General features: G+C 45.7%; 1 protein-coding gene across 1 annotated transcript in view; it reads left to right on the plus strand.

Moving 5' to 3' along the window:
* Window positions 1-365: 365 nt before the first annotated feature.
* Window positions 366-13,612, plus strand: part of CHMP4B (charged multivesicular body protein 4B) — a 41,573-nt gene continuing 28,326 nt past the window's right edge. The window contains exon 1 of the mRNA XM_012455171.3: window positions 366-661. Within this exon, the coding sequence (XP_012310594.1) occupies window positions 472-661 (190 nt within the window). The 5' untranslated portion in view covers window positions 366-471. The remainder of the gene's footprint in view (window positions 662-13,612) is intronic.

The following is a 13,612-nucleotide window of genomic DNA, read 5'->3' on the forward strand; positions in this document are numbered from 1 at the left end:
AGCATAGCGGTATCCCATACTAGCAATAAATTTTTGAGCAGTGTTGCACACCGAGAACTTACTGTTATTTCTCTTACTGTTCTACCACTCCTGCAGAGCACAGGCCAAGGAGACTACATTTCCCAGCATGACACACGCCCTTTGACCCCAGCTAGACCAAAAAGACGCGCCGGGGAGCGCCAGAAGCCGGAAGACTATAGCCTCCCGGCATGCAGTGCGCTTCCCCCCGTTAGATTTGAGGCGCGGCCGGCGCGTTGCCCTTCGGGAGTTGTAGTCAGCGGCGCGTTGCCCTGACGCTGGCCAGGCCGGGCGTGGGGGCCTTTGGGAGGTGGCGCGGCCGGGCCCAGCTGCGGGGCGGAGGCGGTGGAGAGGCCTGCGGCGGCTGGGAGCGGAGAGGCTGGGAGCGGGCGCCGGAGCCGAGCCGAGCCTAGCCGGAGCGGGCGGCGAAGGCCGGCGTGGCGAGCAGCAACCATGTCGGTGTTCGGGAAGCTGTTCGGGGCTGGAGGGGGTAAGGCCGGCAAGGGCGGCCCGACCCCCCAGGAGGCCATCCAGCGGCTGCGGGACACGGAGGAGATGTTAAGCAAGAAACAGGAGTTTCTGGAAAAGAAAATCGAGCAGGAGCTGACGGCCGCCAAGAAGCACGGCACCAAAAACAAGCGCGGTGAGGCGACCCGGCCCCTTCAGACTTTCCTCGGGCTCCCCTCAGGTTCCCTGGGCCCCGACTTCACCTTCGTCAGACTCTCCTCGGGGTCTGCTCTGACCCTGGAACTCTCTCGGTCAGACTTGTTGCCGGGTCAGGGACCCCTCCCCGTCCAGCTCCCTTCAGTGTCTCCCCGATCCCGGGACTTTTCCATCGTCAGACTCTTTCTGCCCTCTCCTCTCAGCCTTTCCCCACCCCGCCAGGCCCCTTCAGACCCCCGATTTCACAGCACTTTCCTCCACCCTCACTCTATTCCTTTCTCTTCACCTTGTCCTGCTCCCTTTGGCCTCACCCACCTTCCTAGCTATTGCCCCTGCCTCCTCCACGACTCATTTCTGCCCCCATCCTAGTATTTCTGTGCTTCCTGGTGCTACCCCTGCCCTCTCCCGACTCCTCTGTGGAGTCTGTGAGCTGCCCCTGGCCTCTCCCCATCCCCCTAACTCAGAATTCTCCTTGAAACGCCTCCTTGGTGGAGAGAAACAGGGCGTGGGGGAGAGGAGACCCTCTGTTTCCCGCTCTGTTTACTTGCTGAGTCAACTTGGGCAAGTTGCTTTCCCTTTGAGGCCTCAGTTTCCCCATCCATCAGCCAGGGTTTGGCCTCTGTTGAGGCCTAAGGTGTCTTCCAGCTTCGTGATTCACTTTTTGTTGCCTCATAGCTTGGCCTTATCAAAGTTTCCCGTGGCGCAAGCCTTCACCCCGTGACTCACCGCTTCCCCATCCCTCTGAACGAGAAATAGAGACTCCCGATTCCTCCCTAGTCCCCACTAATGGGGTTCAGGGCCCCGGTACGGAATCTCGAAGCACTGCGTACTTTACTTCCTGTTGTTGTATGACTTTCTGGACATTCTAAGTGCTTTTTGTTTTTCTTTTTCTTTCTTTCTTTTTTTTTTTTTTGAGATGGAGTCTTGCTCTGTTGCCCAGGCTGGACTGCAGTAGTTCCATCTCGGCTCACTGCAACCTCTGCCTCCTGGGTTCAAGCGATTCTCCTGCCTCAGCCTCCTGAGTAGCTGGTTTACAGGCACCTGCCACCACACCCAGCTAATTTTTTGTATTTTTAGTAGAGACGGGGTTTCACCATGTTGGTCAGGCTGGTCTCAAACTCCTGACCTCATAATCTACCCGCCTCAGCCTCCCAAAGTTCTGGGATTACAGGCGTGAGCCACCGCACCCAGCCACTGCTTTGTGTTTTTCTTCAGTGAGATGAATGTGAAAGTGCTTTAAAACTGTAAAGCAGTTTAGAAAGGTTTGCTTTTTCTTGTTATGGCCATGTGACAGTGAATCACAGAACGACATACCTTCCCCCTGAGAAGGGTTTAGGAGTGACACAAACAAGTAATTCACTCAGAAGTCTGTTAGTGACTAGCAGTGTGACCTTGCGCTCATTTACCCTTTGGAAAGGAAAATCATGGATTTACAGTGCTCAGCCATAGTAGGGGCTCAATCGCTGTTTTCTCCATTCTAATAGGAGAACAACATAGCCTATCTTGAGGATGCTTCTCTGCAGATAGTCAACAAATATTCTGGAAATTCTTTTTAGTGCCTGCCTCATGCACTGTATTCATAGGGTGAACAAAACACAGCCTCCACCCTAATGGGAGAGAAGACAGAAACAGGAAAATAAATGAAGAAAATATTGTCTGGGGGGGATAAGTAGTAAATACACAAACAAAAAGATGGTCTGATAGGGAGTGATGGAGTGGGAGGGATACCACTTTAGATAGAATGGCCAAGGAAGACTTCTTTGAAAAGGCAAAGTTTGAACTGAGCCTGGAGAAAGTACCAGCAGTGTAAAAATCTGGGGGAGGAGCCTTCCAGGCGAGGAGAGCAGCATGGGAAAAGGCTTGGAGGTTGGCAGGTTGTAAGAAACAGAAGGGAGAGACTCCTGTGTCCAGAATGTAGTGCTTGAAGGGAGAGTGGCATGAAATAAGGGGGCCAGGGGTTGGACTTTGAACTTATTGGTGAAGCGTTTGGATTTTATTCCAAGTGGATGGAAAACTTTTGGAAGGTATTTTGCTGGAACGTGTCCTTATGACAGGGTTTTTAAAACATCATGTGGCTGCTCTTTGGAGAGTGGTGGGGGATGAGAGTGGGAGCCGGGAGGACCATGAGGAGGCAGTTGCAGTCGTCGATTTGTGGACTGGACTCCAGCTGTAGCTGTGGAGATGGGCACAGGGTTATATTTTGCTGTCTCTAGCTTTTGCCTCTGATGACTCTCCCTCAGTCCAGATCCTCTGTTTATGGTCATCAGAGTCAGTGTTTTTAGCTTTCTGCACTTTGGAATGCAGGAGAAGGGTGTCAGTTTACCATTCTGCTGTGGTCTTTTGGTCTGGAGCTAACTAGAGTCGATTGAATTGACTTTCAAGAGGCTGGGGGAGAGCTCGCCAACCAACTGTGGAGGCCCATCTCAGCTGTTTGACTTGCCAAAAGCAGCCTGTCTTCCTGAGTTTGCTTGAGAGGACTGGAGCTGCTGTAACCTCCCCTTCTTTTTAGCATCCTCTGGAAGGAAGGTCTTACCTGCTTCCCGGGATAGTGTGGGGAGCTGAACACGACCACATTACCATATTCAGTTAGTCTACTTATTCACCTGCCACTATGCTGGGACCTTGAGAGTCAGAGATGAAAATACACCGTGCCTGCCCTTCAGGAACTCAGGATTGGAAGTCTGAGGTGGGAGTGTGAGAGAGAGAGAGAGAGAAAGAGAGAGAGAGAGAGAGAGAGAGACAGGAGAGAGAGAGAGCGAGCGAGCGCACGCGCACGAGTGAGCAAGCAGGAAATGATTACAACAGTGCAGAAACGTGAGGCTGCAGAGGAGGAGGCACCTGTTTAGGGGGAAAGGATAAAGAAGACTTGGCAGAGGAAGGAGAGTGTGAGGTGGGTCAGCAAGAAGTTGAGTGTGTTTGCGGGGCAGTGACAGTGTCCCCTTGAAGTCTGTGGGTGGGACAGGAGGTAACACTGGAGAGCGGCCTGTAGTCTTTGGACCTTGACCTGGAAGTGGTGAGGAACCCTTAGCTGTCCTTTATTTTTATTTATTTGTTCATTTTAAGCAATAGGATCTTGCTCTGAGGCCTAGGCTGAAGTGCAGTGGTGCAGTCATAGCTCACTTGCAGCCTAGAACTCCTGGACTCAAATGATCCTCTCACTTCAGGCTTCTGAGTAGCTAGGACTTCAGGCACATGCCTAGCTAATTAACAACATTAAAGGGTCTTGCTATGTTGCCCAGGCTGGTCTCAAACTCCTCGTTTCAAGCGATCCTCCCATATTAGCCTCCCAAAGTGTTGGGATTACAGCCATTGTGCTCAGCCCTTGGCTGTCATTTAAAGCAGAGAATCATCATATCTGCTTGGAATTTTGAAAGAGGACTCCAGCAGCAGCTTAAAGGAAGAAGTGTGGACTGACCACGAAGGGACTGGAGGCAGGAATCCCATAAGGGACAAGGATAGCGTCTTTCAGACCTGGGTTTGAGCTGCAACTTCATTACTTACTAGCTGTGTACCTGGGGCAGGTTACTCTGCACCTCAGATTCCTCCTCTACAAATTGGGATACTAGTATCTGCTTGATTGGACGAAAATATGTTATGCATGCAAAGCTCTTAGCACAATGCCTGCCATATGGTAAGTGACCAATAAATGCTTGCCATTATCATTATTACAAGGAGACTTGCAATTATTCAGGTGAGAACAAAGGGCCTAGTATAGAAGCACGGAGAACTGGAAGAGAAATAGTACATGCTGAGACCTTTCTGAAGGAGAATCAAAAGAGATTTGGTGATTTATTGGAATTGTGGGAGTGGGCAGGATGAAGGAGAGAGAGGAGTGGAGGATGATTCCCAAGTTTATAGCTTGGGCAACCAGTTGGATGGTGATAGCATTAGTGAAGTTGGGAAACAAGAGAAGGAGCGGTACTTCATAATTGTATAGTCCTTGTAGGTTTGGAAAACCCCTCGGCGTCTGCTGAGACTGTGAGGTCCACGAGGTAAGTTGTGATGGTCACATTCATCACTGTGTCCCCACCACCTAGCACAGTGTTTTGCTCGTGGTTAATGGTCAACATTTGTTAAATGAAAAAAACAATCTTGTGGGTAAGTTCTGTTATTCCCATTGTACAGAGAGGAAAATGAGGCTCATGAGGGGATGTAACTCAACAGAGACTAGTTCTTCTGTTGACTGTGAACATCTTGTGTCATTTATTCCTGTGATGACCGATGATGTCATCATGGCCATCGCCATCACTCAGTTCATTAAACACCCACCTGTGCAAGGTGTGGTGCTGAGTAGGGCAAAAAGAAGTGAAACAGAAACAGGCCATTCCCTGCTGGGTGTGTAGCCAAATGTAGATGCTATCTTTGAGGCATACACATTGGAAAGATGAAACAAACCTCAGAAGCTTGAGTATTTGCAGTGTGTAGTTGCATTCCAGGTAGTGGTTCCAGTGAGGGACCTAGAGCAAAATTTGGATTGCGTGTTTTTTCCCAAATTTTTCCTTTAGTTGTATATTCATTCTTAAGCACGTGGCAGGCCCTTACTGTGTCCTAGGCCCCATTCTTGGTGCTGAGAATACAGACGTGAACCAGATGTGGTCCCTGCCTTCCAAGGGACTTAAATATCATCATTTATGAAATAATAGTCATCTCATATGGCTATGATGAGGATTAGCTAAGATAATACATGAAAGAGTGTGGCAAATTGTGGATATTGAGTAAGTGTACTTTTCTTTTTCGATAAAGTTATTGTTGATCAGACTTCTTTGGTTTAGTTGTCAAAATGGCAAAGTTCTTTCATTGAGAGCTGGATGGTAACCAAGATTAAAGTTTAGCTGAACTGACAAAAATCACCCAAAGCTAGGTCTTTTTTTGGTACCTTTCTAAACAATGCCCTTTGGTTTTCTCCTTAAGAAAGGTGATCATACTTTTCTGGAGAACATGTGGGAAAAAAAAAAAGAAAAGAAAAAAATGGAAGATGATCAAATATCAAAGATCTTTTCAAGCCTTAGTAATTAGCTAAGGAAATATCTACCCCAGGTGGTTCAGATCTCCTTTTTTTTTCCTGTTTTAGTAAAGATAAAAACAGTTGTAGACAAGATCAGAGTTTAACAAGAGAATTGTATAAGATTAGGAAGTGGAGACAGGCATCTAAAACACCTTACACTAGTACATTTCTGTGAATTTATGGATGCAAATCAGTTCATTTACAGGTTAATTTAGGCTCAGCTGAGAATATCTGATGGATACATAGAGGCCAGGAGCTCACAAGAGATATATCTTCATTAAGTTCTGCTCATTGCTGGAGTAAGGGTGGTTTTCTTATGTTTAATAAAGTCTCTGTGAAACATGAGCATATGTAAAGACATTGTAGTAAGTTATGTTTATAGTGAATGTGGCTTTTTGGTTCTCTGGAATCAAGATCTCAGGTTGAAAAGCACAGTGTCTCAGTGGTGCATGTGCCAGCAGAATCTCTTATCCCAGAGGCCCAGGGATACAGAACTTGAAATCTACTCAGGGAACTGAGCAGTGGGAATTTCCCTTAGTAACACTTAAGTTTCTTGTTTAGAAAAATAGTTAACTAGAATCAGTTTGGTTTACTTCTTAAGACAGATGGCGTGTCAGAGGCCCTATGTGTTGGCTATCCAAACATGCTGGTGCCTTTGATTCAAATGACAAATTTTTTTTTTTTTTTTTTTTCTTTGAGATGGAGTCTTGCTCTGTCGCCCAGGCTGGAGTGCAATGGCACATTCTTGGCTCACTGTAACCTCTGCCTCCCGAGTTCAAGCAGTTTTCCTGCCTCAGTCTCTTGAGTAGCTGGGATTACAGGCATGCACCAACATGCCCAGATAATTTTTTATATATTTTTTAGTAGAGACAGGGTTTCACCATTTTGATGAGGCTGGTCTCGAACTCCTGACCTTGTGATCCGCCCACCTTGGCCTCCCAAAGTGCTGGGATTACAGGTGTGATCCTCTGTGCCCGGCCAACAAAATCTTATTTTGCCCATTTGGCAGGGAGATTAGATATTTTTCAGTGCCTGCCGGAGTAGGTTTATAATGTGGTTTGCAACTCAAGATAGGTTTTGTTTGGAAGTTTAACTAAACGTGAAGACCTTTGAGCAGGACTGTTTTGCTTGGAAGAAATCTTGAGTTGTCCAGAGTTGGGTAAGAGTGTGGAGTGAGGTCTTGGAGGCCAAACTATGAAGATGTGTGCGATCCATCTATCTCTGAGGCAGAAAGCCAGGATCTAATTTGTTTACAGTGGTCCAGATCCTTGACATGGAGCCAGGGCCCACCAGGAGGAGGAGCAGAGCCCTTGGGGTCTTGAGGAATTTCTTATGAAAGCGTAGTCTTCTTGCTTAGAATTATTTTGTGTTGTGCCACTGTCTTTAAGAGTGTGAGAGAGAGGATATTAAAAAACAATTTCAGTTGGTCATTTTGAGGATAGATGATTATATTTAGAAGAAAAATCTGAGCATAGCAATGGGAAAAAACAGATCTGGCTGGTTATGTACTAGCCTGTTTTGAAGCTGTTTGGCTTATGTCAGCAATCATTTACGTTTCTTCTAGGAGGAAGGCAGTGTGGTGATGTGGGCAAAGATTCCCAGTTTGAATGCAGCTTTACCTCTCACCAGTAGTACCTTGGCAGTTACTTATTTTCTCTGAGTCTCAATTCCCCTGTGTGTGAAAAAGGAAATACTACCAGTGCTTACTGCCTGGGGTTCTTGCGAGGATGTGGAGTAAGTTGATGTATGTAGAGTGCCTGTCAGAATGCCTGGCAAATAGGTGAGATGAAAATGTTTCCTTGACTTCCCGGGGATAGTCTTAGGGACAGTAAGGGTATGAAGATGGACGAGACACTGCCTTCTCCCCACAAGGGCCCACACAGTTCATCGAGGAAGACGCACAAATAAAAGTAACTATGAGAAAAGGCAAATCCTAAGTTTATAAATGAAGTGTTAGAGGAAAATACAGCAGGAAGAGTTTAATTTGTCTCTGAGGTTGTAGGTTCATCTCACCCAGCCACCCATCCAATGCCCAGATTCCCTTTGTGGCATTCTTGCCAAGTGATGAACCTCTGATGGAACCCGTCTGTTGACAAGATTTGTATTAGGTGCTTTATCCTCCCACACTACAACATAGTCTGTCTCTGGACAGCTCCGACACCTTTCTTACTTGGGACTAATACCTGTCTTTCTGTAGTCCCTACTTCTGCTACAGGTTGGGATGGTAGCTTCATAGGAAAGCAGCCTGGGCTGGTGAAAAGAATGTAGGATTTGGGGATAGAAAGATTGGGGCAAATCCCGGCTTTGACACTGGACAATTGTGAACTAGAAAACAGGTTGTGATTTCTGTCTCTTGGGGCCACAGAGAACAGGTCTGATCCTGCTTCTACATGACAGATCAAGGAAGATTGTGCTTATGTCTCAAGCCTGCAGCCCTTCTACATTTCATTGACTGTTTGTTTTCTGGTGCTTCTGTTCCTTCCTTTTTACCCTCCTTTGGATGTGCATGTTCTGTTCACCAGTGTTGCTCTTTTTTTTTTTTTTTTTTTGAGACACAGTTTTGCTCTGTGGCCCAGGCTGGAGTGCAGTAGCTCCATCTCAGCTCACTGCAACCTCCGCTTCCTGGATTCAAGCAGTTCTCCTGCCTCAGCCTCCTGAGTAGCTGGGATTACAGGTGCATGCCACCACGCCCAGCTAATTTTTGTATTTTTAGTAGAGATGGGGTTTCACCATGTTAGCCAGGATGGTCTCAATCTCTTGACCTCGTGATCTGCCCACCTTGGCCTCCCAAAGTGCTGGGATTACAGGCGTGAGCCACCGCGCCTGGCCCCTTTTTTTTTTTTTTTGAGATTAAGTTTTGCTCTGTTGCCCAGGCTGGAATGCAGTGACACCATCTCTGCTCATAGCAACCTCCACCTCCTGGGTTCAAGTGATTCTTCTGCCTCAGCCTCCTGAGTAGCTGGAATTACAGGCATGAGCCACCAAGCCCAGCTAAATTTTTTTGTGTTTTCACTAAAGACAAGGTTTCACCATGTTGGCCAGGCTGGTCTTGAATTCCTGACCTCAAGTGATCCTCACGCCTCAGCCTCTCAAAGTGCTGGGATTATAGGCATGAGCCACCGCGCCTGGTCAGTGTTGCTCTTAAGGTGTGGAGTGGACAGAGCTGAATAATCTGAATATTCTGGCAGAAGTCTGAGCAGCACAACCCCAGAACATGCAGGGCCAAGCCGTTTGTTTAGGAGCTAATTTGGTTATGTGTGCTCTTTAGCCCTGTTGCTTCCTGTATCACAGAGACAGGGAAAAGCAATCGTATTTTCCTGTGGCTTATTCGTTAGTAAAGAGATGAGCATCTAGGAACCCCTAAAGTTTGTTTGGTCCTTCTTAAAGAGTCTTAGCTGAAGGATTGAATGATTTAAGTTCTTAACAAGAGCATCTGGCTGGCTTGATTCCCTGACAGCTGATATTTCTAGCTCTATCTCCTCCCTCTTCCTTACAGGGCAAAGCTGGCTTGGAGGGCTTATTTGAGTGATGGAGGAAAGCTATACATTCCCTCTGGTTGTGATTGTTTAGCTCAAAAGGTCAGTGATGTGGTATAGTGGAAAAGGTGCTAGCTTTGTGGTAGAAGAGTTGAGTTCCCATTCCACCTCTGCCACTCGCTAGTTTGGTAAGCCAGGGGAAGCCTCCTCATATCTCTGAGCAACAGCTTCTTTAGCTACAAAAATGGAATACAGAATTGACTACACAAGCTTTCTGCTCCAAGTGTGGTCTATGGGAAATTATGAGAAATGCAGACTCTTAGGCCCCTTCCTGACCTATTGAAGCAGAACCTGCATTTTATGAGATCCTCAGGTGGTTTGTAGACCCATCAAAGTTTGAGAGATTTTGAAACAGATTTGGATATTGTGCAGTTTGGGGACTCTGATGTTGAGATCCCAAATCTTTGCTCTTAATGCTATATAGGTACACATTTGCATTTAATTTCAGTCGATCCATTTTCAAAGAAGCTGGAAACTTTTGCTTCATTCATGAATCTATTTGATAGGTAAGTATGTAGTAATTCGAGCTGTGTGCCAGATACTGTCCTAGTTGCTGGGTAAATGCAGATGAAGACAGGTCATTGCCTCGGAGGTGCTTATAATCTCGCCGAGTGACAGACAAGTAAACAGATAACCAGGGTACAGTGTGATTTGTTCTAGAAGCATATTCAGAATTCAGTTTTGATATGCGGTAGACGGAACTGGAATAGCTTCATTGTTGGGGCTGGGGGACTTTTTATCGAATAGTTATTTTGGGGAGTAATGGAATGTTAGAGCAGAAAGGAGCTCAAAATATATGAGTGCTTGAAACTTTAAATTAATAGGAAAAGTTTTTCGAAAAGAAAAACCAGGAATGTGGAACTGTTTGCAGTACTTTTAAAGTACTTTATTTGAATCAGAAGCCCCTTGGTGGGGACATGACAATAGATTAGTGTTTAACTTGGTCATAAAATAATTAGCTTTGGAATACTAAATTTAAAGTATAATTTATTCTGATAATTAATTTGCTTAATTATACAGTTAATGATTCAGTTAAATTGATTAATTATAATTGTCTTCTATGAAAATAAGTAGGAACTGAGAAACCTGAGTAGTGGATTCTCTACTGTCTGCATAAGCAATAATTATAAATTCCTGGTTTGTAACCTTTATAAGATCTAATAGTTGTATAAATAAAAATAAGATTTTACATGTGTGTAGTCCAGCCTCTGTTCCCTGCAGGTTTGGAGAGGAGTTGCTACCCAGACTAGGATTCACTTTGTGACTCCCCCATTAGGGTGAGAAATTTGATCAGCTTGGTGTGTTCCAGGGTTTGCTGGACTTGGAGACACTGACGGACAAGTCTGACATTTAAAATCCAGATTAGGCTGTGCACAGTGGCTCATACCTATAATCCTAACACTTTGGAAGGCTGAGGTGGAAAGGTAACTTGAGGCCAGGAGTTTGAGACCAACATGGGCATCAAAGTGAGACCCCTCTCTATTGCTAGTTTCTGTTTCTTTCCTTCTTTTCTTTTCTTTCTTTCTTTTTTTTTTTTTTGAGACAGTCTCGCTCTGTTGCCCAGGCTGGAGTATAGTGGCGAGATCTCAGCTCACTGTAACCTCCGCCTTCTGGGCTGAAGCCATCCTCCCACCTCAGCCTCCCTAGTGGCTGGGACTACAAGTGCACACCACCATGCCTGGCTAAATTTTTGTATTTTTCGTAGAGATGGGGTTTTGCCATGTTGCCCAGACTAGTCTTGAATTCCTGAATTCAAGCTGTCCACCCACCTTGGCCTTCTAAAGTTTTGGGATTACAGGCATGAGCTGCTAGACACAACCTATTGCTATTTTTTTTTTTTTTTTTTTTGAGATGATGTCTTGCTCTGTTGCCCAGGCTGGAGTGCAGTGGCACGATGTTGGCTCACTACAACCTCCACCTCCCAGGTTCAAGCAATTCTCCTGCCTCAGCCTCCTGAGTAGCTGGGATTACAGGCACATGCCACTACACCCAGCTAATTTTTGTATTTTTAGTAGAGACGGGGATTCACTACGTTGGCCAGGCTGGTCTTGAACTCCTGACCTCAGGTGATCCACCTGCCTTGGCCTCCCAAAGTGCTGGGATTACAAACATGAGTCATAGTGCCCAGCCTGCTTTCTTAATTCTCTATCAGGTGAAATAGTTGCTTTCACCTCTTCAAAGCATTTTCTTCCTTTAGAATTTTGCACATAGGCAGCGTGTCATCGCAGATTGCTTGGTAAGTCTGGAGTTAGGACTTTGGATGTCAAGTTGTAATGGGCTCCGATAGCTTTCTGTGGCCTTGTCTAAGGAGGGAACTGATATCAGCCTGGCTTTCAGCTTGCTGCTCCTAGCTGACAGGACTGCAGGGCTCACAGCTGCGGACAGCCCTCCTCATGATTAGATCTTACAGGTAATTTTGAAGGTGTTAAGGACACTGCAATATAGGCCCAGGTAAGTAATTTTCATCATTCTTAAAAACATTGTATTTCAAAGTAAAAAAAAATTTTTTCAGAAAAAATATCCCCAGAAAATGAAAACATTTCCCCCATCTTTGGGAAATGCCATGTACTTTACAAACTTGATCATGTTTGATCTTTTCAGCAACTCCATGTATAAGTGGTATTATCCCATTTTAGAGATGAAAAAGTTGAGGTTCAGATTATATGAGTCACTGGCAGACCTAGCTCTGTGACTTGGGGATCCTGAGGGTGGGAGGGGGCTGTATCACAGTGGGTTTTCTGGTGTGTTTGATATTCTATAGGATCTCAGCTCTGTCACCCAGGCTGGAGTGCAGTGGCATGATCATGGCTCAATGCAGCCTGGACATCCTGGGCTCAATTGATGCTCCTACCTCAGCTTCCAAGTAGCTGGGACTATAGGCATGTACCACCAAGTGTGGCTAATATTTTATTTTTTTATAGAGACAGTGGTCTCAACTATGTTGCCCAGGCTGTTCTTGAACTCCTGGGCTAAAGCAGTCTTCCCACCTCTGCCTCCCAAAGAGTTGAGATTACAGGTGTGCATCACTATGCCTGACCCCAGATCACTATAATCCTTGAGTGCTTTTAATTTATCAATAGGCAGAATCTTGTCATTGGAAATCAGTTTTTATAATATTCCCTGTGCAATGTGAGCACCTGTTATTCTGCAGAGGAATACTTCACAGTGTTTTATGGCTTCCAAAGAACTTTCACATACATAATCTGGTTTTGAAACTCAGAGAAGCCTTATGTAGGGCAGATATGATTTTTAGCTCCATTGTTTTCCTTTTTTTAGAGGAAGAAACTAAGACTCAAAACAATTAAATGGTGTTCCTAGAGGGAGAGTCAAGGCTAGAGCCCTTGAGGCTCCAAGTCTAGCGCGTTTCTGCCGCTCTGTGCATCCTCCCTGGCTCCTTCCTTTTAATGCTGTATTTCAGATTCCCCCCAGCTTCAGCAAGGCTGTGTCAGTAGTGGGTGTGGTCAGGTTGAGGAGGACAAGGTTGGGGCTGGGTGTGGGGATCCTAAGAGTGACTGGACCTTGTTATACACAGTGGGACTAGTGCCAAGGAGAAGACCCAGAGAGGACTGTTCTTACATTCTGGAATGGTTTGAGAGCCTTTATTCACTTGTCTTCATTCATTCAATTTGCTACAACATCAACATTGTGCATTTCCCTGCCAGGTTTCCATCTTTTCCCACAATAAGCTTATTTTCTCTGTGGCCTCTAGAGTAGGGTTTCTCAACCTTAACTACTGACATTTTGGACTGCATAATTTTTTGTTGTGTGGGGCTGTCTTGTGTATTGTAGGATGTTCAGCAGTAGCTTTGGCCTCTGTCTACTAGATGTTCATAGTACCTCCCCATCCAGTTGTGACAGCAAAAATGTCTCCAAATATTGCTGAATGTCCCCAAAAGGGCGGGGCTTGTCAAGCCACTGCAAATGGAGCGCTAGAGTATCAGAGGCTTGTCTAAGGATAAGGGGGTCATAAAGAGCAGGGCTGGGGGCAGAAGGTACTTTTCATCCTACCCTTTTGTTGTTCTGCTCTGGAAACCAAGGTCTAGAGACTTAGCCCAGGGCCACCTGGCTCTGTTTTCTGGAAGTCTGGCTAGGGCTGGGACCTAGACCTGAATCCCTCCCACCCAGGACTCTTTGATCAACCCATAGTCCCTAGTCTTTTCAGGTTGAAGAACCCTTTTCTAATTTCAGAAAACAGTGAGATTGGGCATATAATAGTTGTACTTTTAGTACTTGTTAATTGAGATCAGATATTAATACAAAATTCCCTTCAACCGATATTTACTATATACCCACCGTCTTTCTTCCCTAGGACTGTGTCCGTGTAAATGGTATGTGGTCACGTGGTAGTTGTTTTTATTATTATGTGATATATTCATCATTTAGTGCAGAG

This window comes from Aotus nancymaae, unplaced genomic scaffold (assembly GCF_030222135.1).
Source record: "Aotus nancymaae isolate 86718 unplaced genomic scaffold, 86718_ANA_hifiasm-v0.15.2.pri h1tg000029l, whole genome shotgun sequence".
Classification (NCBI taxonomy): Eukaryota; Metazoa; Chordata; class Mammalia; order Primates; family Aotidae; genus Aotus; species Aotus nancymaae.